Source organism: Carcharodon carcharias, chromosome 18 (genome assembly GCF_017639515.1).
Source record: "Carcharodon carcharias isolate sCarCar2 chromosome 18, sCarCar2.pri, whole genome shotgun sequence".
NCBI classification, from domain to species: Eukaryota; Metazoa; Chordata; class Chondrichthyes; order Lamniformes; family Lamnidae; genus Carcharodon; species Carcharodon carcharias.
The window spans coordinates 14099635-14125548 of NC_054484.1; the positions used below are offsets into that span (position 1 = coordinate 14099635).

The 25914-nt window shown below is 45.1% G+C and overlaps 1 protein-coding gene across 1 annotated transcript in view; it reads right to left on the bottom strand.

Annotated features, from left to right (window-relative positions):
- The window catches only part of ncam2 (neural cell adhesion molecule 2), a 361641-nt gene that overhangs the window by 54699 nt on the left and 281028 nt on the right, over positions 1–25914 (bottom strand). The window contains exon 12 of the mRNA XM_041211359.1: positions 17712–17833. Coding sequence (XP_041067293.1) covers positions 17712–17833 — 122 coding nt within the window. The remainder of the gene's footprint in view (positions 1–17711; positions 17834–25914) is intronic.

The window sequence follows — 25914 nt, forward strand, 5'->3', positions numbered from 1 at the left end:
AACAGTCCAATTCCCTTCTGAGTGCTTCAATCGAACCTGCCTCCACCACACTCTCAGGCAGTGCATTCTAGGTATTAGCCGTTTGCTGCATGAAAAAGGTTTTTCTCATGTCATTTTTGCTTCTTTTACCAGTTACTTTAAATCTGTGCCCTCTTTTTCTCGATCCATTGACAAGTGGGAATAATTTATCCCTATCTACTCTATCCAGGCCCTTCATAGTTTAGAAAACCCCTATCAAATCTTCTCTCAATCTTCTTTTTTTCAAGAAAAACAGTTCTAACTTCTCCAATCCATCTTCATAACTGAAGTTCCTCATCCTTGGAACCACTCTCATGAATTTTTTCTGCACCCTCTCTAATGCCTTCACATCCTTCTGAAAGTGCAGCAACCAGAACTGGATCCAATACTACAGCTGAGGGTGAATTAGCGTCTTATACAAGTTCAACATAACTTCCTTGCTCTTGTACTCTATGCCCCTATTAATATAGCCTAGGACATTGTATGCTTTATCAACTTGTTTTCTCACCTTCAATAACATATGCATGTATATGCCCAGGTCCTTCTGCTCCTGCACCCTCTTTAGAGTTGTACCCATTTTATATTGTCTCTCCGTGTTCTTCCTAATAAAATGAATCACCTCACATTTCTCTGCATTAAATTTAATTGGCCACTTCCCCGTTGATTGCACAAACATGTCTATGTCCATTTGAACTTCTACACTATCCTCCTCACAGTTCACAATGCTTCCAAGTTTTGTAATATCTGCAAATTTTTAAATCGTGCCCTGTACACCAAGGTCTAGGTCTTTAGTATATATCAGGAAAAGCAAGGGTCCCAAAACTGGCCCCTGGGGAACTCCTGTACAACCCTTCCTCCAGCCCCAGAAACATCCATTAACCAGGATACTCTGTTTCCTGTCACTCAGCCAGTTTTGTATCCATGTTGCTACTGTCCCTTTTATTCCATGAGCTATAACCTCGCTCCCAACAAAAGTAGAAATTGCTGGAAAAACTGAACAGGTTGGACAGCACCGGTGGAGAGAAAGACACAGCTGACGTTTCCAGTCCGGATGACCCTTCTTCAGAACCTTGCTCACAAGTCTGTTTTGCGGCACTTTTGGGAGTCCAAATAATTGGCTGTTCTGAGTTCTGCGTTTCTGAAAGGTGCTAGACAAATATAAATCTTTCTTTCTTTAGAGATTGGGAAAGCCAGATAGTCAACCTGTCGCCAGTCTCAGGCTGCATTCCGCTTGCTAGTCAGCCAAGATATGGGCAGCATATAACAGGGCAGGGTTGGGGATGGGGATGGGGGGGGGGGGGGGATGGTTTGACCCCCCCATTCCACCACCCCCCCACCCCCCACAACCCCACCACCACGCCCTCCCCACCCAGCAGCAAAATCGGCGCGGAGCCAACCCACTCCATACCAGCCCAGTCCGATTGGCTGGCAGCTCCATCAGCCCTGGCAGCGCCAGTCCCAAGAAGAAGGCCCAATGGGACCCAGAGCCAGTTAAGTCCGAGCTCTTGGGCAGGGAGGGTTTGGTCAGGTTAAGAAGTGGGGGCAGGGGGTTGTGGTTGGTGCGCTTACTGCAGCGTGCAGGGAGGAACAAAGGGGGTTTCCATCTTGGCGGAGATGAGGCACCGCGCCCCCCCCCCCCTCCCCGATCCACAAAGGGCAGCCCCCGAAGAGAGTACCTCCACTTCCTTCTGCCCTTCCGAAAATTTAAACAGAAAAATCAGGCTGCCCCCTCCTGCCCAGCTGCCCACATCAAATTATGGCGCAGGCAGTGCATTATCGTGGTCAATTGGCATGGTAACAAGTCCAGTTGATCCTCGGTCATTTATTTAAATATAACGGGCAGGCTGCTAATTTTGATGCCCACCCCCATATCATGGGGGTGAGCTTGGGGGTGGGCAGGAAGATGGTGGGGTGGGCTCCTGCTCTGTTTTTACTGAAAACGGGCTGGGCGCAGGGGGCATGGAAAATGCAGCTTGTGGCCTCTCCCAAAGCAGAGCTGACACCTTCAACTCATGCCTGGAGGGATTGGCAGTGCCAGGGTCGGGGGCCGGGTGGGGGTTGGGGGAGTGGTGGGCGTTGGGTGGTGGGGTCGGGTGGCCATGCTTAGAAGATTGATCAATGGATCAGATTCAAAGCCTTGCCTAGGCTGGTAATGGGCCAGAATATTTTCCTGAACCCAGGAAAATCCCCTCCTGGCTCCATAAAGGCTTTTCAAGCTGTAACGTTAAGGTGCAGCTGGTCAGACCACAGGAAACCCGGTATGGATGGTGTGAGCACATGGGGCACATCACTGCTCCCGTTTGCACATCCAATAGCAATTGGTTGTCCTGAAACTGGTACATGCCACAGATTCACATACTTAAGCAGCTGTTTGCTGGAGGCATCAAGAAGGGGTTCTCACTCACTTAAAGGCCTACGTGAAAATTGTATTAAGCAGACTTTGGATATTAAATGGCCCAATGAAGTACCCTGCCTCAAACCATTGCCCCTCAGCGATTTTCAACCCCTGGTTGCCCTTTCTTGAGATGAGAAGCCAATAGTCGGCCATTGAATATTGTCCCATTAAAAGTCTCAGAACCAGATTCTTCAGCTAATTTCAACCATTTCCAGCCAGGGAAAAGAAATAAAGACTTTTTTTTTTACAAATGCAGAAGCTTGGACCAAATTAACAACTGTGGCTCAGCTCCTTGAATCTGCAGATATAGCTGTGGGCTGCTAATGGGAAGATGGGCAGGCTAAAGCCTCTTAGGACCCTGCAATATGGGATAATACATTTGAAAAGATACCTGCCAAGTGCAAAGTAGATCTAATATTTAAATCTCCCAGAAGATTTGCAATGACTGTCACTCCGTCTATTTTGCTTCTGGGCAGATTTGAAGTATTTTTCTAAACTGTGGCTCCAGAATGCTGAATATGACATTCATGTGAGAAATGGAGAACTCTGCTGGGTACAAGTTGTACACAAGCAACAGCTCATAAAAATCACCGCTGTACATAATCTCAGGGAGCGCTGCAGAATATGCACAAATCTTTCCCTTTTCTTCACCCCCTACTGCATGAAGTAGCACTAGTGAGCCTACGAATTGTTCATTCCTACTTTCTTAACAGCCTGTGGTATATCTTCTGAAAAGCCATTGTGTGAAGAAAGCACCATTACTAAATAGCCATATTAGCTAAAACATAGCATTACTAAATAATCATATTAGCGAACACACCAATTGCTCGAAGGATATGCTGATAGAGCTAGACAACATAATGTGGGAGGTGGCCTCTGTAATGCACAGATGCTGGCATAAGAAATAGGAACAGAGGCAGGCCATATGGCCCCTTGAGCCTGCTCTGCCATTCAATAAGATCGTGACTGATCCGATCCTGGTCTTAACTTCACTTTCCTGTTTCCCATACCCTTGATCCTATAGTTCAAAAGTCTCCCTATTTCAGACTGAATATATTCAATGACTCAGCCTCATAGCTCTGCTTCTGTGTGGTAAATATTGTGTAATTCTATGTAAATAACCTTATTGGCAAGAATGCATCATTACTACCTGATCTTATTAACAAGAAAGCATTACTGACAGTGCTACTGTTGTTTAGTAACGATGCTACTAAGTTGTATAATTAACCTCATTTTTTAATGCATTTAATTGGCAAAGTGCTCCACATTAGCACATTAATGGTCGACTTAGACATCTCCAGGTTCATTGCTGGAGGAATACATTAGCAGTAACTTAATAAGAGACAATTATCATGGATTTAGAAGGGTAAACCTTGTCTAGCAAACCACCATTATTTCTCTGAGGAGGTTAAAGGTAGTGTGGAGAATGGAACTTGCTAAGGAGTAGATTTGTACTATAAGAAAGCTTATGGTGTCAGCCATGGCTTCATGGTAGCACTCCCACGTTTGAGTCAGGTCGTGGGTTCAAGTTTCGCATCCCAGCCATTTGAGCACATAATCTAGGCTGACAATCTGAGTTCAGAGCTGAGGGTGTGCCACACGTCAGATGTGCTGTCTTTTGAATGAGACATTAAACTGAAGCCCTGCCTGCTCTCTCAGGTAGAAGATCAATGGCTATTTCAAAGAAGCGCAGGGGAGTTCTTTCCAATACCTTGGCCAATATTTATCTCTCAATCAACAGCACCAGGACAGATTATCTGGTCACTCTCACATTGCTGTTTTTGGTAGCTTGCTGGGCACATATTAGCTGGCCATGTTTCCTACTTTTAACAGACAGTTTGGCACATCCTGAATTTGTGTAGGAAGCAAGTCTTTCTTGTCTTTTCACAAAGATGTCCATATTCAGTTAAGCTGAAAAGCATAAGAACTTGGGGTAGAAGTTGGAGAACAGGAGGGAGGAAAATGGAGACATCTCCTGTGGGCTGGCATGCACCACCACAATGACCAGTGGCTAGGCAACCGACGTCAACACCAAAAGCAACAACCCACAAGCAACACTTGGATGCTTCATGTGTGCAATTGTTGGCAGAACCTGCCTCTCAAGGACTGGCCTCTTCAACCAATGCAAAGGTACACCATATGAAGCCTCCTCATCTGAAATGGGTTGTTTGCTGTGTGTCCATCATCTTTCACGGGTGGAAGGATGCCAGAACAGAGTATCAGAGGTAGAATGATAGGTGTGGGAATAATATTGAATGGATTCTCACAGGAAACAGTGCTCCTGTCCCAACTTTAATCTAGAACTTGATATCAAAATCCTCTGTAATTTTTACTGAATTTGTGCAGTTATGATACTAACATCAGGACAGCAAAAAGATCAAGGGATGCAGGAACTGATGTTCACAAAGGCTGTGATTGCACATGTAATTTGACAAATTATGTTTAGATCAATGCCACATTTTAGACATTGGTGAAAAATATAAAATGGATAGGACCGAATGATGACAAAGAGCCTTAGTAAGGGACACTGTTATAGATCTTCACTTTGTGTTGTGTAAAAAGTGTGATAGGAGCTCACTTTGCATCTCTCTGTGTTCATTCTCATTGAAGTCAATGGAAATAGAAACTGAGATGGGTGAGGATGACATACACGCACCCACTTTACATAATTTCACAGTCACTGATAGCAGGGGCATCAGTTTCAAAGTCTGCACAATGTAATAATGTAACTGAAAATCTGATAGAAAATTTGCAATAGCCAGGAGTCCACAGGATGTTAAGACTTTACAACACACTATCCATACTTCAAAGAGCAGTCTTTATAACCTCCTGGTGCAGCAAGAAGAATGCAGTGGAATGGACATGGAGAGGGACTATCAGCTCGTCCAAAATGTAAACCTTTGAAGAAAAGCTAGATATGTTCCTGCTCTATAGTCTGGGAAGAAAGTGTTTGAGGAGGGATCTCATCAAGGAGCGAAACTCAGTAACATTGGTGTAAAAATGTGCTTTATTTCAATGGATGTCCAAAATAATAACATAATAAAACCTGTTAATGTGCTTCACAGCAGCATTATAAAACAATATACAACACCGAATCATTTGGGCCAACTTGCTCTATGCTTCACACAAACCTCCTCCAATCCGATTTCATCTCATCCCATCAGCATTTCTTTCTGAGGTGTCTCATTTCAAGGCTGAATGGTGAAAGACTATCTAATCATTGCTTGCAGTGGAACTACAAAATACATAGGTTATGGTGAGTGAATTGGCTAATGTAGATTGGGAAACTGGATTAAAAGATATGATGGTAGAGAGGCAATGAGAAATATTTAAAGAATTAAATCATAATTAGCAATGTTTATACATTTCCATAAGTAATAACAAAAAGCCCATAGGAAAAGTAGTACAAATGTGATTAAAGAGAATTTGAAGGCATTATTAGATTAAATGAAGGGGATTATGATACTGCAAAATAAAAGTAAATTTGAAGATTGGGAAGATTTTAAAATTCAGCAAAGGATGACTAAAATAGATAGAGAGAAAATAGGAAATGAGAGTAAACTAACAAGAAACATTAAAAACAGAATGTAAAAGATTCTGTAGGTATGTAAAATGGAAAGGGTTAGAGGGAGTAAACATAGATCTCTCAAATGTAGAGATAGGAGAAATTAAAATCAGGAAGAAGGAAAGGCAGAGACAGTAAACAAATATTTTGTATCTGTCTTCATTATAGGAAACACAACTAACATTGGGGTGGAATGGTGAATCAAGGGTCTAGTGAAAGTGAGGAACTTAATATTATTAGTAAAGTAAAAGTGGAGAAATTAATGGGGCTAAAAGCTGACAACTCCCCTGAAACTGATGGTCTACACCACAGAGTTTCAAAATAGGTGCCTGCAGTGACAGTGCATGCATTGGTTCTGATTTTCCAGAGGAGCCTAGGTTCTAAGATGATCCCCGTCAATCAGTAGTAAACACAACTCGCTATTCGAGGAAACGAGGGCAATAGAAAACGGGGAGATTGGCAGAAGAATCGACAGCGGCATGAGGAGAAGCTTTTTTTAAACAGCGGTGGTTAGGATCTGGAATGCATTACCTAAGAGTGTGTTGGGGGCAGATTGCTTTGTGGCTTTCAAAAGGGAATTGGATAATTACCAGAAGAGAAAACGTTTGCAGGGCTACGGGAAAAAGGCAGGAGAGTGAGACTAGCTGAGTTGCTCCTGTAAACAGCCAGCACAGACACAATGGACCGAATGGCCTCCTTCTGGGCTGTAACCATCATATGATTCCATAACTATAGGCCAGTTAACCTGACATCAATAGTAGGGAAAATATTGGAATCTATTATTAGGGATGTGATACCAGGACATTTAGAAAGTCATAATATGACTGGGAAGGCTCAACACTGATCTATGGAAGGGAAACCGCCTTGTGCAAATCTGTTAGAGATTTTTGAGGTTGTGCCTAGAAGGACGGATAAGGGGGAACAACTGGATATAGTATATTTGGATTTTCAAAAGGTACCTGGTAAGGTGCCATATGAAAGGTTGCTGCACAAAATAATGGAATTGGGGGTGATTTTTAGAATAGATTGAGAGTTGGTTAATAGACAGAAAACAGATAAGGAATAAATGGGTCATTTTTGGGATGGCAGGCTGATATTCACAGGATGCTGGAAGAGCCGTGTTTGGATCTCAGCTTTTTACAGCCCATATCAATGTCTTCGATGAGGGCCCGAGTGTAATGTATTCAATGTGCTAACAATGCAAAGTTGTGGGAAAGTAAGCGGTGAGGTGAATGCAAAGAGGCGCAAGGATTTACGCAGGTTAACAAGTAGGCAAGAATATGGCAGATGGAGTATAATGTGAAGAAATGTGAATTTTCCACTTTGATAGGAAAAATAGAAAACCAGAGTATTTCTTAAATGGTGAGAGGCTGGAAAATGTCAGTATTCAGAGGGATCTGGCTATCTTTGTACAAAAATCACAGCAAATTAACATGCAGGTACAGCAAACAATTAGGAAGGCAAATGGTATGTTGGCCTTTATTACCAAAGGATTGAGGTATAAGAGTAAAGAAGTCTTACTGTAACTTATAAAGGGCCTTGGTGAGACAATGCCTGGTGTACTGTGTACAGTTTTGGCCTCCTTACCTCTGGGACACTACACCTGTATTGAAGTCCAGCAAACGTTCTACAGCCTGATTCCTGAAATAAGGGGATTTACCCTTTGAGGAGAGATTGGGGACACAGAGATGTTATCTGGGGAGTCTAGGACCTGGTGGGGTGGGGGGGGGGGGCGGTGGTAACAGCCTGAGAATAAGGGGTCAGCCATTTAGGGCTGAGATGAGGAGAAATTTCTTTATTCCAAGGATTGTGAATTTTTGGAATTCTCCCCCCCACCCTCCCACCCACCCACCCCCCCCACCAACCCCTAGAGAGCTTTGGATGTTCAATTGTTTAGTATATTCAAGTCAGAGCTTGATAGATTTTTGGTTACAAGAGAATCAAGGTATATGGGGAAAGGAGAAGATGCTGTAACTGAGGTGGAAGATTAGCTATGGTCTAACTGAAATTTGGAGCTGAATGCCCTACTCTTGCTCCTATTTCTAAGGCTCTTAAGATACTTAATCAGATAGAGAAGTTTTTTTTCTATTCTTTCACAGCATGTCAGCATCACTGGCAAGGCCAGCATTTATTGTCCATCCATACAGCCTGTGGTAAGGTGCTGGTGAGTTGCCTTCTTGAACTGCTGCAGTCCACATAGTTTATGTACATCCACAGTGCTGTAGGGAAGGGAGGTTCCAAATTTAGAATAACGCTTTCAGATGCACTATGGCAATGGGACAAGTGAGGCACAAGCTTGGGATTATAAGGAGTAAGAATAAGGCTGACATCAAGATGTAGTACATGGAGGAAGGGGGTGTGTGTGTGTGTGTGTGTGTGTGTGTGTGTGTGTGTGTTTGTGCTTGTGTGTGTGTGTGTGTGTGTTTGTGCTTGTGTGTGTGTGTGTGTGTGTGTGTGTGTGTGTGTTTGTGCTTGTGTGTGTGTGTGTGTGTGTGTGTGTGTGTGTGTTTGTGCTTGTGTGTGTGTGTGTGTGTGTGTTTGTGCTTGTGTGTGTGTGTGTGTGTGTGTGTGTGTGTGTGTGTGTGTGTGTGTGTGTGTGTGCTGTGTGTGTGTGTGTGTGTGTTTGTGCTTGTGTGTGTGTGTGTGTGTGTGTGTGTGTGTGTGTGTGTGTGTTTGTGCTTGTGTGTGTGTGTGTGTGTGTGTGTGTGTGTGTGTGTGTGTGTGTGTGTGTGTGTGTGTGTGTGTGTGTGTGTGTGTGTGTGTGTTTGTGCTTGTGTGTGTGTGTGTGTGTGTGTGTGTGTGTGTGTGTGATGGAAATTCAAGAGTTCTAAATGGAGTATGGAGTTACTTAATGAGCCTCCTCTGTCATCTAGAGGGGAAATGGCTTGACTGTTATTTACCTTAGGTTATGTAAAGTTAATCAACCAAATTTAGATCAAGTAGAGCTGGGAATTAGGAAAGCCTCCGACAGGAGTGAGAAATTTCATTTATAGAGCATTTTATCACATCTCTCAGAAATGTGGAAAAGCATTTCACATACATTGAAATACTTGGAAGTGAAGTCAACGTTATTATGTGGCCAACATTTTAGTCATAGCAAGACCTCACAAGCAGCATTGAGGTAAGTGAGCAGTGAATCTAATTTTAGTGTTGGTTGAAAGAGGATTGTTGTGTAAGACACCGGGGGAACTGCCTGCTCTGCTTTGAATAATGGCATGGGATGTTTAGTACATACCTGAACCACATTCAGAGAGATATCATGGGCCCAGAGTTCATTCACCCTAATTTATGGGCTTGAGGGCCATAACTCTGAGCGTGCCCATACCTGTTCAGATTGAGGTGGGTTAAACACACAATGTTCTACCCATTTCATCCGCATGATGTCATGCCAACACCTTGGGTTCCATATTGGGTGAGGAGACCCTCAAAGACCAGACTCAGAAAGGAGTGGCCAGGAATGTCAATTCTGGGAGTTTGAGCTTGAGGACTGGACAGTAGTGTCACAGGAAGCCTAATGACCTCTTGTGGGTGGTCAAGGACATTGAATGAATCTTCACATGACATGTCCTACACCACCAATGCATCACAGCCCCCATCACCCGGTGAACGTTACTCCCTGGCACTCAGGACTCCTGTTTAGCATCCAGATACTCCACCTTACCCTCACACACCTTCCAATGCTGTCAGCGTCACACCCACCTCTCAGAGAGATGGTTCTCCATATAATTGGGCTATCAGTGATGGGGCCTGTGGCATTTGATTTCACTGTAACATTAAGGATGATAACATCTTCCTGCCTTATTCCCCTTCTCAACTCCCAGCTCACCCTCAACCCCCTGGTATGATGAGCAAGCCGCTGATGGGGTGACCATACATCTCTTGCTTCCCAACCCACACCCATTTACAATAATCCTCCCCTTCTGAGTTCTTGCTTTGAAACACACAAGAATTGCTACCAACCCTCTGCAGCAACCCAAGGAGGAAGAGAGAGAGCAACAGTACAGCACTGATGAAGAGGTCCTGTCACTTGACCTGACACTCGTAGCCACCAGCTCAGATACTGGCACTGCACATACCTTGAAGGCGAGCAGAGAGTTGGAATCAGCATGTGGTGATTCACTGGGCATGAGTGAGCTGCAGCTAGGCCAGGGGTAACGAATGATTTGTGTGCCCCACTGGAGGATGAGGTGGAAGATGAGTTCCACTGTGGAGGATTGAGATGAGGACCTCGATGGGGCAGCACCCTGGAGGACGCTGAATGGGCATGGACATGGAGATGCTGGGTGCATTGGCTGGCCTGCCACATAGCCTCCTGTTACTGCCCAGAAGTATGAAGGAGTCCCGCTCCAATTTGGCAGAGGGCATGTCTCCGCAGCCTCTGCTCCACCTTCCCAATGTGCTCTAGGCCCAGGGACACTGTCACTGCTGCCTTCATATCTGCTGTGGTCTTTGTGTGAACAGGTAACCTAGTCTTCTGCCATCCCTGGTGAGAATGGGGCAATACACTCTGGTAAATTTTTTAAAAATTCATTCTTGGGATGTGGGCGTCGCTGGCTACACCAGCATTTATTGCCCATCCCTAGATGCCCTTGTTTAGAGGGCATTTAAGGGTCAACCACATTGCTGTAGGTTTGGAATCGCATGTAGGCCAGACCAGGTAAGGATGGCAGATTTCCTTCTCTAAAGGACATGCGCCAAAACACCTCCAAAAACACCGCAGGCTACTTTCGGACACTTTCCAACAGAAAAAAAGTTCTGTAAGGTTGACAATCCCGCAGTCAATGTGCCTGGTCCTTTCAATACTGTGACTGCAAAGCCCATCTGGGTGTTTCATGTTTCTTTTTTTAAATAACAGTGGACAACGCAGATGTTGCCAAGGTCTATATCATCCAATTTTGGCATCCAGGCATCACAGCAGCCAGCTGGACTGTGTGAAATCAGAGTAGCACTGTTTCCATGTGTTCGGGTGCACACAGGGAACACAACTGTGTGCCTCCATATCAATTAGGATATCACCGCACATTAGGACCAGTCTTGGGAAGGTGGGACCTGTACAAGCCAGATGGTTTGCAACTCAATGGGGCTGGGACCAATATCCTTGCTGGTGATGCTGGGGAGGTTTTGAACTAGTTTGGCAGGGGCCCAGAAACTTGAGGGTAGACTCAGGTGGAGCAAAATCAGATGTGGTAATGTAAGGCAGAAAATCAGCGAGTGAGTCTGGAAACAGAAGGTAGAAAATAAAAAAAAGGAGAGTTTGGCAATGCTGAAGGGTACATACTTCAATACAAGGATTATAGCAAATAAAGCAGACGAGCTGACAGCACAGAGAGAAATGTGGCAGTATGATGTCAGAGCTACAATAGATACATGGCTTAAAGAGGGATAGGAATGGCAGCTCAACATTCATATGATCATACACATTAAGAGCAGGAGTAGGTTATTCAGCCCCTCGAGCCTGCTCTGCCTTTCAATAAGATCGTGGCTGATCTAATTGTGGCCTCAAAACCACATTTTGCCGACCCCAATAACCTTTGACTCCCTTATTCCTAATTACAGGTTTTCAAAAACGATGGGGGAGGAGGTAGGGTTGGCAATTTTGCTTGGAGAAGCAATTACAACTGTGGGGAGGGATGATATGTTTAAAAGATCCTCAAATTGAGGCCATACGGATTGAGTTTAGGAATGAATAAAGTAGGCAGTCACACTACTGGGAGTGTACTATAGGCCCCCAAGCAGTCAGAGGGGGATAAAAGAAAAAAATAGGTAGACAAATCTCTGAGAAGTGCAAAAATAGTCGGGCAGTAATTGTAGGGGATTTTAACTACCCCAATATTAACTGGGATAGATTTAGTGTGAAAGGATTGGAGGGAACAGAATTCTTACGGCGCATTCTAGAGAACTCTTTTGGCCAGTGTGTAGCAAGTCCAAAAAGGGAGGGTGCAGTTCTGGACTTAGTTTCAGGAAATGAAGCTGGGCATGTGGAAGGAGTGACACTGTGAGAGCATTTTGGTGGTAGTGATCATAATTTAATTAGTTTTAATATAATTATGGAAAAGGAAAAAGGTAGAACAGGAGTTAAAGTTCTAAATTGGAGCAAGGCCAATTTTACTAAACTGAGGAGTGATTTAGCAAAAGTGGACTGCAAACAGCTACTTGAAAGTGAATCAGTGTCAGAGCAGTGGGAGGCATTCAAAGGGCAGATTTAAGGGGTTTAGAGTAAACATGTTCCCACAAAGAGAAAAGGTGGAATGGCCAAATCTAGAGCCTTCTGGGTGTCAAGGAGCTTGCAGGTAAAGATAAGGCAGACAAGGAAAGCTTATGCCAGACACCAAGAACTCTATACTACTGAAAGCCGCAAGTATTATAGAAAGTGGAGGGGCAAAATCAAAAAGGAAATAAGGAGACCAAAGAAAGCACATGCAAGAATATTGGCAAGCGAAATCAAGGAGAACCCAAAGATGTTTTATCAATGCATTAAGAGTAAGAGGATAACTAAGGAAAGAGTAGTTCCCATAAAAGACCAAAAAGGTAACCTAAGTGTGGAGACGTAGGATATTGGGTATGGCTTTAATGAATATTTTGTGTTTGTCTTCAGAAAAAACAGGGAAAATAAAGGCATTTTAGTTAAGGAGGAGGAGTGTGAAGTATTGGATGTGATAGGGAGAGAGGAGGTGTTAAGGTGATTAGCATAATTGAAAGTAGATAAATCAGCAGGGCCGGATGAAATGTATCCCAGGCTGTTAAAAGGAGCCAGGGAGGAAATTATGGAAGGTCTGACCATAATTTTCCTCAATGGACATAGGTGAGGTGCTGGAGGACTGTCGGTCTCCTAGCGTTGTACCATTGTTTAAAAAGGGAACAAGGGACCGCCCGAACAATTACAGGCCAGTCAGCCTGACCTTGGTGGTGGGCAAGTTATTGGAATCAATCTTGAGAGATAGGATAAACTGTCACTTAGAAAGGCATGGATGAATCAAGGACGGTCAGCATGGATTGGTTAAGCGAAGGTTGTGTCTGACTAATTTGATTGAATTTTTTGGGGATGTTACAAGGAGGATTGATGAGGGTAGTGCAGTTGATGTGGGGTACATGGATTTTAGCAAGGCTTTTGACAAGGTCCCACATGACTGACTGCTTAAAAAAAATAACAGCCCATGGGATTCAAAGGGAAGCTGGATACAAAATTGGCTCAGTGGCAGGAAACACAGGTTAGCTGTCGATGGGTGCTTTTGCGATTGCAAGGCTGTTTCTACTGGGCTTCTGCAGGGCTTAGTATTAGGTACCCTGCTTCTTATGGTATATATTAATGATTTGGATGTTAACATAGGGGGAATGATCAAGAGTTTTACAGACGACACAAAAGTTGGCCGTGTGATTGATGACGAGGAAGATAGCTGTAAATGGTAAGAAGAGATGAATGAACTGGTCAGTTGGGCAGAAAAGTGGCAAATGGAATTCAACCAGGAGAAGAGAGAGTTGATGTATTTGAGGAGGTCAAACAAGGCAAGGGAATATACAATAAATGGGAGGATACTGAGAACTGTAAAGGACGTGGGAGACCTTGAACTGAATGCCCACAGATCCCTGAAGGCAGTATGACAGATTGATAAGGTGGTTAAGAAAGCCTCTGGAATCCTTTAATTTAAGAGCCAAAGCATAGAATATAAGAGCAGGGAGGTTATGCTGGAACTATATATAACATTAGTTGGACCACAACTTGAGCACTGTGTGCAGTTCTAGCCATCTCATTACAGAAAGGATGTTATTGCATTAGAAAGGGTGCCTGGATGAGTGCAGCTCCCACAACACTCAAGAAGCTGGACACCATCCAGGACAAAGCAGCCCACTTGACTGGCAACACATCCACAAACATTCACTCCTTCCAACACCAAAGCACAGTAGCAGCAGTGTGTACCACCTACAAGATGCACTGCAGGAATTCACCAAGGCTCCAAAGACAGCACTTTCCAAACCCATGACCACTACCATCTAGAAGGACAAGGGCAGCAGGTAGATGGGAGCACTAACCCCTGGAAGTTCCCCTCCAAGTCACTCACCATCCTGACTTGGAAATATATCACCATTCCTTCACTGTCACTGCGTCAAAACCCTGGAACTCCCTTCCTAATAGCGCTGTGGGTGTACCTACATTACATGGGCTGCAGTGATTGAAGAAGGCAACTCACCACCACCTTCTCAAGGGAAATTAGGGATGGGCAATAAATGCTGGCCCAGCCAGCGAAGCCCAAATCCTGTGAGTGAATAAAAAAAAAAGATTTTTGAGGATGTTGCCAGGACTGGAAAATTGCAGATACGAGGAAAGATCGGATAGACTTGGGCTGTTCTCCCTGAGGGGAGATTTGATTGAGATGTACAGAATTGTGAGGGGCCTGGATAGAGTGGCTGGGAAGGGTGTATTTACTTTAGCAGAGAGATCAGTGACTAAGGGACATAGATTTAAAGTGATTCGTAAAAGGATTAGAGTGGAGATGAGGGAACATTTTTTCACCCAGAGGGTTGTGGAGGTTTAGAACTCATTGCCTGATAGGGTAGAAGAGGCAAAAATCCTCAACTCATTAAAAGGTGTCTGAATATGCACCTGAAGTGCCATAACCTGCAGAGCTACAAACCAAATGGTGGGGAGCAGGGTAGTGTAAGAAAGGCAAGGTTACAGTGATCGTGGGGGATTCCAATATGCAGGTAGACTGGGAAAATCAGGTTGGTAGTGGATCCCAAGAAAAGGAATTTGTAGAATGTCTACGAGATGGCTTTTTGGAGCAGCTTGTGGTGGAGCCCAGTAGCGAACAGGCAATTCTAGATTTAGTGATGTGTAATGAGGCAGATTTGATAAGGGAGCTTAAGGTGAAGGAACCCTTAGGAGGAAGTGACCATAATATGATAGAATTTACCCTGCAATTTGAGAGGAAAAAGCTGAAATCAGATGTAACGGTATTACAGTTGAACAAAGGTAACTACAGAGGCATGAGGCAGTTGCTGGCCAGAACTGACTGGGAGATGAGCCTAGCAGGAAAGACAGTGGAACAGCAATGGCAGGAGTTTCTGGGAGTAATTTGGGAGACACAGCAAAAATTCATCCCTAGGAAGAAGAAGCATACTAAAGGGAGGGCGAGGCAACTGTGACTGACAAGGGAAGTCAGGGACAGCATAAAAGCTAAAAAGAAAGCATACAATGCGGCGAAGAGCTGTGGGAAACCAGGGGATTGGGAAGCCTTCAAAGACCAACGGAGGACAACTAAAAAAGAAATAAGGAGGGCGAAGATTAAATATGAGAGTAAACTAGCCAGTAATATAAAAGAGGATTGCAAGAGATTTTTAGATATATAAAGGGTAAGAGAGAGGCAAAAGTGGATATTGGGCCGCTGGAAAATGATGCTGGAGAAGTAATAATGGGGAACAAAGAAATAGCGGAGGAACTGAATAGATACTTTGCGTCAGTCTTCACGGTGGAAGAACGAGTTACATCCCCAAAGTTCAAAAGAGTCAGGGGGCAGAGGTGAGTATGGTGGCCATTACCAATGAGAAGGTGCTAGGAAAACTGAAAGGTCTGAAGGTGGATAAATCAGCGGGACCAGATGGATTACACCCCAGAGTTCTGAAGGAGAGAGCTGAAGAGATAGTGGAGGTGTTAGTGGTGATCTTTCAGGAATCACTGGAGTCAGGAGGGTCCCAGAGGACTGGAAAATCGCTAATGTAACCACCCTGTTTAAGAAGGGAGTGAGGCAAAAGACGGGAAATTACAGGCCGATTAGCCTTACCTTAGTCTTTGGTAAGATTTTGGAGTCCATTATTAAGGATGAGATTTCAGAATACTTGGAAGTGCATGATAAAATAGGGTAAAGTCTGCTTGGTTTCATCAAGGGGTGGTCATGCCTGACAATTCTGTTAGAATTCTTTGAGGAGGTAACGAGTAGGTTAGACTAAGGAGAGCCAATGGATGTTATCTACTTGGACTTTGACAAGGTGCCGCACAGGAGGCCGCTCAGTAAGATAAGAGCCCATGGTGTTAGAGGCAAGGTACTAGCATGGATAGAAGATTGGCTGTCTGGCAGGAGGCAAAGAGTGGGGATAAGGGGTCCTTCTCAGGATGGCGGCCGGTGACTAGTGGAGTTCCGCAAGGGTCAGTGTTGGGATCACAACTTTTCACTTTATACATTAATGATCTAGATGAAGGAACTGAGGGCATCCTGGCTAAGTTTGCAGATGATACAAAGATAGTTGGAGGGACAGGTCCTATTGAGGAGGCGGGAAGGCTGCAGAAGGATTTGGACAGGTTAGGAGAATGGGCAAAGATGTGGCAGATGGAATATAACGTGGGGAAGTGTGAGGTCAAGCACCTTGGTAGGAAGAATAGAGGCATAGACTCTTTTCTAAATGGGGAGAGAATTCAGAAATCTGGAGTGCAAAGGGACTTGGGAGTCCTAGTATAGGATTCTCTTAAGGTTAACTTGTAGGTTGAGTTGGTAGTTAGGAAGGCAAATGCAATATTGGCATTTATTTTGAGAGGACTAGAATATAAAAGCAGGGATGTGCTGCTGTGGCTTTATAAGGCTTTGGTCAGACTACATTTAGAATATTGTGAGCAATTTTGGGCCCGATATCTCAGGAAGGATGTTCTAGCCCTGGAGAGGGTCCAGAGGAGGTTCACGAGAACGATCCCAGGAATGAAAGGCTTAACATATGAGGAACGTTTGAGGACTCTGGGTCTATACTCGATGGAGTTTAGAAGGATGAGGGGCGATCTGATTGAAACTTACAGAATACTGAAAGGCCTGGATAGAGTGGACGTGGGGAAGATGTTTCCATTAGTAGGAGAGACTACGACCCGAGGGCACAGCCTCAGAGTAAAGGGAAGACCTTTTAGAACAGAGATGAGGAGAAACTTTTTTAGCCAGAGAGTGGTGAATCTATGGAATTCATTGCCACAGAAGGCTGTGGAGGCCAGGTCATTGAGTGTATTTAAGACTGAGATAGATAGGTTCTTGACTGGTAAGGGGATCAAAGATTACGGGGAGAAGGCGGGAGAATGGGGTTGAAAAACTTAGCAGCCATGATTGAACAACGGAGCAGACTTGATGGGCCGAATGGCCTAATTTCTGCTCCTATGTCTTATGGTCTTATGGTCTTGTGGCCAGGTAGCTCGTTCTTTAGCAGGCGCAGGTACAATGGGCCAAGTGGCCTCTTTCTGTGCCATAAACTTTCTTTGATTCTATGGTCACACAGATAGTGGCTCGAACAGTGCCTGCCCCCAGCGAATAAAGAAACTAGAAGCGGCGTTATGCAAATAAATTTCATGGCCACGTATTTTCAATGCCACATCCAGATAACACGAGGCTGGATTTCCAATTGTTGATGGGGTTGGGATTGGGAGTGCACTGGTCTTAAAAATCGCAACCTCAAAGGGAGTCTAAGGATCCCAACACCTCTGGGATGCACCATGGTGGGACCTGGGCTTGGGTTTCATTGTCACCAATCACTGAACACACCCCCATGCCTGAAAATTGAATGTAACGTCCTCTCTTATGTAGAACCAGTTACCTTGGGTATAACTTGTACTGAAACTTACCCGTCTGCTGTTTTAAATAACACATTAATTCACAAGTTAACACAAGTCACTTATCTAGAAGGTACAAAAATTGAATACCATCAAAGTGCTAACTTAACTCAGAGTTTCCATTCCCTTGTTGTTAAGCAGTGGCATATCAGGATACTCACGGTTCTATATTTGAGCACATATTTTAGGATGGGTGATCCTCCGTCATCTTGCTTCGTCACAACCAGCTTATAGTTCTTGCCATTGCCGCTGTGCCCCTGGACTGTAGGGGGACTGGGCTCTTCTGCGAATTGATAAAGAGACAAGAATTTTAATTAGGAGATGGACAACAGAGAAGACCTTCAGGAGCTCTCTGTATGTTCATGTTACACTGAGATTGTAAATAAATTGTGCCCTGAGCATGATTTTTTTTAAATGGCACCCAGAGGCCTTGTGATCACAAACAATCAATACAGTTTGACGTCTATTATTTTAGGAATGACTGTCAAGTCCTCTGGGCACCTTCAACTTCCACTCGAGATGTGGCTTCTTTTCCAAATTTCCTGTTGTAAGAGGTTCTGTAGATGTCAACAAGCTAGAAGTAACACTAGCAATGTCAGGGAAAAACATTGGTGCATCACAAACAGCCCCTGTTGTAGGGGACCCTGGCAGATACGAATGTCCTCCAAACAAACTGTCACATTGCATATCAGTATGAAATGTGTTGGCACTGATTAACAGAAAGGGATGGTGAAATCAACGGAGTTTAGCTCATGCACTATGATAGAGGAAAGGTCATTACCAAATGATCCCTTATAGCGGAATAGCTTAGGTTTTGAACTATTAATTGTTTATATCTCCAGCACATTCTGCTACCGAATGATAGAAAGCAGGTTTTTCAGCTATGATTCTTTGCATAATTCTGAGTCTCGACATGACATCTGGATTTTAGTAGGACGGCGAGTTTTAATATAAACTTTCACTGGGGCATTGCTACATCTCCTTCACTGTCTAGGTTCAATAGGACTCAATCTCTAACCATCAATTCCTTATATAAAATTGTAATGGACCAAACCACTTCTCATACAAATTGCACTGTATAAAGTGCAAATTGGCAAAAATGCTACTCAGTTAAAGCCCATTAGATAGACTCAAATGGACCAAACCCTCCCTATGCAAAAGCAAAATACTGCAGATGCTGGAAATCTGAAATAAAAACAAAATACTGAAAATGCTCAACACATCAGGCAGCATCTGTGGAGAGGGAAAAAAGGAGTTCAGGTCAATGATCTTTCCCTATTCACTCCCCATGTATAAACCATTCATTCCCATTGCACAGATTCCAACAGACCAAATCCTTTCCAATTCACTCCCATTGTGCAAATTCCACTGGATCAAACCCTTCCAATTCAATCCCAAAGAATATTGGCTTGATGTTTGCAGTCAGCAGTCACTGACCTCAAAGTAAGCCTTGCTGAGAGATCTAGTGAGCCCTGGCCAGATTTTCATTGATATTGCTGAGCAGTGGTATTCCAACTGATTGCAGTATTATTTACTGGAGATACCCACCATGGAGCCGCAGTGATGTCACCAAGCTGTCCAAGCAGCTCCCCAATCACAATAAAGAATTCTCACAGGCAGCTAACCAGGGAAGGAAAAGCACTAAAAAAAAAACTTCAAAATTTTTTACATAGATCAAATTAAGATTGGACATACACATTGGGTGAAGGTAGGGGCAGAAATATGCTAAAAAAATCTTTAAAAGTGCTTATTCAAAAATTGATTAATAAATCTACTAATTTATCATATGGAGGCATTTAACAGCATTCCACAAATGCTAAATCATTTTTCAGGACTAGTTCTGTTTTTCAGCAATAGTTATTACGAATATCACTTTAAAACCCCAATAACACTGGATTCAACATGTTGGAAGATTTTAAGGGGTTTCTAATGACTATGTGGGAGCAGGAAAGTTGAAGGTCTCGCTGACTTCAGTGGGAGGAGCCATTGCAGGGGGTGTGTTGGAGCCCTGAGTGACAGACCACAATTTCAGGATTCTCGGGCTAATCTGTGAATACCTGATGTCCTGAAGCTGCAGTCAGCAACAGAGGGATATTGAGGGCAAAGGCTGACAGTTCACCATCAGCCCTCCCCTCGCTCACCACTGCCCAAAACCTGGCCCAAAATTGCCCAGAATTACAAGCTTTTGAACTAAATGGACCAAGCCCCTTCCCGTTAATTCTCATCAGATACAGCTACATTTCATTGTGCAATGCACTAAACACCCATTGATTTACTGCCAAATAACATCCCAATGCAGCAGCACCTTTCAGTAAACTAATCTACTTTGCGTAAAGTGTATATTTCTGATGTTTTCCTATTGTTTTCTATTCAGAATGAAGCATTGAACAATGAACTGTGATACAGTGATTTACAAATTGACTGCTCTTATCTGCAGTTGATAACGGGTCTGATCCCAGCAGACCATTATTTTGGCAATGGAGTATATATTCATTAACATTGGACTGACTCCAGGTTAGTTAGATCTATATAATTTCATCAGATGAACAGCAGAATACAAAAATAGAATTGTTGTGATTGATTATTTTGGCAGTGATGGTGTATTTTTGACAACCAGGGTTTAATAGGCTGCGTGCCCTCAATCACAGCAACTGACTGAAAAGCAAGGCACATAGTCACGTGTCACTACTAGGTCTCTCTGCATTCAGAGGGGGGCAAATGTTACGGTATAATGTCAGCTCTAAAGTCAATACCAGCGAAAGAGAGAAAGACAGGCCATGGCCTCTGCTTATTGGCTCAACATACAAACCAACACTATACAAGATGGCACCAAGGCAAGGAGAGAGGAAAGGTTCTGGTAGGGAGCTTCTAAAGGAAGGAAAGGAACTTGCATTATGCAGCTCTTTTAAACAACTTCAGGATGTCCTTGTCAAAGCCAAAGAATCTCTTTCTTCCCACACCCACACTGTTACCTCTTAAGTTTCTATCCTTGGTCCCCTCTTATTTCACACCTACATGCTGCCCCTCGGCGACATTATTCGAAAACAGTTTCCACGTGTATACTGATAGCACTGAGCTTTGCCATACCATCACCTCTCTTGGTACCTCCCCTTCTTCTGATCTGCTATACTGCTCATCTGACATCCAGTGCTGAAATTTCCTCCAATTAAACATTGAGATGACTGAAGCCATTGCCTCCAGTCTCTGCCACAGACTACATTCCCTGTCAGCTGATTTCATCACAACTGTTTGCCCGCAAAAAACTGCGGATGCTGGAAATCCAAAACAAAAGCAGAATTACCTGGAAAAACTCATCAGGTCTGGCAGCATCGGCGGAGAAGAAAAGAGTTGACGTTTCAAGTCCTCATGACCCTTCAACAGAACTACGTGAATCCAAGGAAGAGGTGAAATATAAGCTGGTTTAAGGTGTGTGACTGGGGGGGTGGGGGGGCGGAGGGGATCGGGGTTGGGTGGGGGGAGAGAAGTGGACTGGGGGGTGTGGTTGTAGGGACAAACAAGCAGATCATCAAAAGATGTCACAGACAACAGAACAAAAGAACACATAGGTGTTGAAGTTGCTGATTTTATCTAAACGAATGTGCTAATTAAGAATGGATGGTAGGGCACTCAAGGTATAGCTCTAGTGGGGGTGGGGGGAGCATAAAAGATTTAAAAATATTTAGAAATAATGGAAATAGGTGGGAAAAGGAAAAGTCTATATCATTTATTGGAAAAAACAAAAGGAAGGGGGAAGAAACAGAAAGGGGGTGGGGATGGAGGAGGGAGTTCAGGACCTAAAGTTGTTGAATTCAATGTTCAGTCCGGAAGGCTGCAAAGTGCCTAGTCGGAAGATGAGGTGCTGTTCCTTCAGTTTGCGTTGGGCTTTACTAGAACAATGCAGCAAATCAAGGACATACATGTGGGCAAGAGAGCAGGGTGGAGTGTTAAAATGGCAAGCGACAGGAAGGTTTGGGTCATTCCTGCAGACAGACCGCTGGTGTTCTGCAAAGCGGTCGCCCAGTTTACGTTTGGTCTCTCCAATGTAGAGGAGTCCACATTGGGAGCAACAAATACAGTAGACTAAGTTGGGGGAAATTCAAGTGAAATGCTGCTTCACTTGAAAGGAGTATTTGGGCCCTTGGACGGTGAGGAGAGAGGAAGTGAAGGGGCAGATGTTACATCTTTTGCGTGGGCATGGGGTGGTGCCATAAGTGGGGGTTGAGGAGTAGGGGGTGATGGAGGAGTGGACCAGGGTGTCCCGGAGGGAATTATCCCTACGGAATGCCGACAGTGGGGGTGAAGGGAAGATGTGTTTGGTAGTGGCATCATTCTGGAGTTGGCGGAAATGGCGGAGGATGATCCTTTGAATGCGGAGGCTGGTGGGATGATAAGTGAGGACAAGGGGGACCCTATCATGTTTCTTCGAGGGAGGAGGAGGCGTGAGGGCGGATGCGCGTGAGATGGGCCGGACACGGTTGAGGGTCCTGTCAACGACCGTGGGTGGAAAACCTCGGTTAAGGAAGAAGGAGGACATGTCAGAGGAAATGTTTTTGAAGGTAGCATCATCGGAACAGATGCAATGGAGGTGAAGGAGCTGAGAGAATGGGATGGAGTCCTTACAGGAAGCGGGATGTGAGGAGCTGTAGTCGAGGTAGCTGTTGGAGTCGGTAGGCTTGTAATGGATATTGGTGGACAGTCTATCACGAAAGATTGAGATAGAGAGGTCAAGGAAGGGAAGGGAAGTGTCAGAGATGGACCACGTGAAAATGATGGAGGGGTGGAGATTGGAAGCAAAATTAATAAATTTTTCCAAGTCCCAACGAGAGCATGAAGCAGCACCGAAGTAATCATCGATATACCGGAGAAAGAGTTGTGGAAGAGGGCCGGAGTAGGACTGGAACAAGGAATGTTCCACATACCCCTTAAAGAGACAGGCATAGCTGGGACCCATGCGGGTACACATAGCCACACCTTTTATTTGGAGAAAGTGAGAGGAGTTGAAGGAGAGATTTTTCATTGTGAGAACAAGTTCAGCCAGATGGAGGAGAGTAGTGGTGGATGGGGATTGTTCGGGCCTCTGTTCGAGGAAGAAACTAAGGGCCCTCAGACCATCCTGGTGGGGGATGGAGATGTAGAGGGATTGGACGTCCATGGTGAAGTGGAAGTGGGTGGGGTCAGGGAACTGGAAATTGTTGATGTGACATAAGGTGTCAGAGGAATCACGGATGTAGGTGGGAAGGGACTGGACAAGGGGAGAGAGAAGGGAGTCAAGATAACGAGAAATGAGTTCTGTGTGGCAGGAGCAAGCTGACACAATCGGTCTACCGGGACAGTTCTGTTTGTGGATTTTGGGTAGGAGGTAGAAGCGGGCCGTCCGAGGTTGGGCGACTATCAGGTTGGAAGCTGTGGGAGGAAGATCCCCAGAGGAGATGAGGTCAGTGACAGTCCTGGAAACAATGGCTTGATGTTCAGTGGTGGGGTCATGGTCCAGGGAGAGGTAGGAGGAAGTGTCTGTGAGTTGACGCTCAGCCTCCGCGAGGTAGAGGTCAGTGCGCCAGACAACAACAGCACCACCCTTGTCAGCGGGTTTGATGACAATGTCAGGGTTGGACCTGAGAGAATGGAGTGCAGTAAGTTCAGAGAGAGACAGATTAGAATGGGTGAGAAGAGCAGAGAAATTGAGATGACTAATGTCGCGCTGACAGTTCTCAATGAAAAGATCAAGAGAAGGTAAGAATCCAGAGGGAGGGGTCCAGGTGGAGGGAGAATATTGGAGGTGGGTAAAATGATCAGTTGAACTGGGAGAGGACTCCTGCCCAAAGAAGTGAGCCCGGAGATGAAGACAGAGGAAGAAGAATTCAGCATCGTGCCAAACCTGAAATTCATTGAGATGAGGGCGCAGGGGTATGAAACTAAGTCCTTTGCTGAGCACTGAACGTTCAGCATCGGAGAGGGGAAGGTCAGGGGGTATAGTGAATACACGGCTGGGGCTGGGATTGGAAGATGGGGTGGGGACGGAGGGACAGGCAGGGGTGGAGGGTCCTAGATGGGTGTTGGTGTCGATGAGTTGTTGGAGCTTGTGTTCCTTAGCACTTGAGAGAAAGAGAAAAAGTTTCTTATTGAGGCATCGGATGAGACGAAGAATAAAATGAAACTGGGGGCACGTGCAGCTTTGAAAAAGGGTGCGGCGGTGCTGCTGGAGGGAGAGGTCGAGTGTGTTCATATGGCGGCGCATGGCACTGAGAGTGGATTTCAGAATGTGACGGGAACAGCAGTCCGAGAAACGTTTAATGTCTCTGAGATACCTGTAATCCTGGGGGGGTTCGAAACATGAGGGGTGGAATTTCAGTTGAAATCCACGTGGGGTAAGTCGGAGAGGGAGACAGTCACTGAGAAAGGAGATATGGCTGTGAAAGCAGGTTTTAGTAAACACCTTGTCAAACACCAGGAGTGAAATGGAAAGCAATGAAGGTGAGCAAGGCAAAAGAGAGATACGGATTCTTGTCGCAGAGACGAACAGAACTTCTTCAAGGTAGGCATTTCTTGAAGAGCAGTGGCAGTCAATTAAACACAGATAAAAACAAAAAAACTGCGGATGCTGGAAATCCAAAACAAAAACAGAATTACCTGGAAAAACTCATCAGGTCTGGCAGCATCGGCGGAGAAGAAAAGAGTTGACGTTTCAAGTCCTCATGACCCTTCAACAGAACTAGGTGAATCCAAGGAAGGGGTGAAATATAAGCTGGTTTAAGGTGTGTGTGTATGTGTGGTGGGGGGGTGGGGGGGTTGGGTGGGGGGACCGAAGTGGAGGGGGGTGGTGTGGTTGTGGTTTTCCATTTCCTCCTACCCCTCCCTGGACCATGACCCCACCATTGAACATCAAGCCATTGTTTCTAGGACAGTCACTGACCTCATCTCCTCTGGGATCTTCCTCCCACAGCTTCCAAACTGATAGTCGCCCTCGGACGGCCCGCTTCCACCTCCTACCCAAAATCCACAAACAGAACTGCCCCGGTAGTCCGATCGTCTCAGCTTGCTCCTGCCCCACAGAACTCATTTCTCGTTATCTTGAATCCCTTCTCTCTCCCCTTGTCCAGTCCCTTCCCACCTACATCCGTGATTCCTCTGACACCTTATGTCACATCAACAATTTCCAGTTCCCTGGCCCCAACCGCTTCCTCTTCACCATGGACGTCCAATCCCTCTACATATCCATCCCCCACCAGGATGGTCTGAGGGCCCTTGGCTTCTTCTTCGAACAGAGGCCCGAACAATCCCCATCCACCACTATTCTCCATCTGGCTGAACTTGTTCTCACACTGAACAATTTCTCTTTCAACTCCTCTCACTTCCTCCAAATAAATGGTGTGGCTATGTGTACCCGCATGGGCCCCAGCTATGCCTGTCTCTTTATGGGGTATGTGGAACATTCCTTGTTCCAGTCCTACTCCGGCCCCCTTCCACAACTCTTTCTCCGGTACATCGATGATTACTTCAGTGCTGCTTCATGCTCTCGTTGGGACTTGGAAAAATTTATTAATTTTGCTTCCAAACTTCACCCCTCCATCATTTTCACGTGGTCCATCTCTGACACTCCCCTTCCCTTCCTTGACCTCTCTGTCTCAATCTCTGGTGATAGACTGTCCACCAATATCCATTACAAGCCTACCAACTCCCACAGCTACCTCGACTACAGCTCCTCACACCCCGCTTCCTGTAAGGACTCCATCCCATTCTCTCAGTTCCTTCGCCTCCGTCGCATCTGTTCCGATGATGCTACCTTCAAAAACAATTCCTCCCGACATGTCCTCCTTCTTCCTTAACCGAGGTTTTCCACCCACGGTCATTGACAGGGCCCTCAACCGTGTCCGGCCCATCTCCCGCGCATCCGCCCTCACACCTTCTCCTCCCTCCCAGAAACATGATCGGGTCCCCCTTGTCCTCACTTATCACCCCACCAGCCTCCGCATTCAAAGGATCATCCTCCGCCATTTCCGCCAACTCCAGAATGATGCCACTACCAAACACATCTTCCCTTCACCCCCACTGTCGGCATTCCGTAGGGATCGTTCCCTCCGGGACACCCTGGTTTACTCCTCCAACACCCCCTACTCCTCAACCCTCACTTATGGCACCACCCCATGCCCACGCAAAAGGTGTAACACCTGCCCCTTCACTTCCTCTCTCCTCACTGTCCAAGGGCCCAAACACTCCTTTCAAGTGAAGCAGCATTTCACTTGCATTTCCCCCAACTTAGTCTACTGCATTCGTTGCTCCCAATGTGGTCTCCTCTACATTGGAGAGACCAAACGTAAACTGGGCGACCGCTTTGCAGAACACCTGCGGTCTGTACGCAAGAATGAC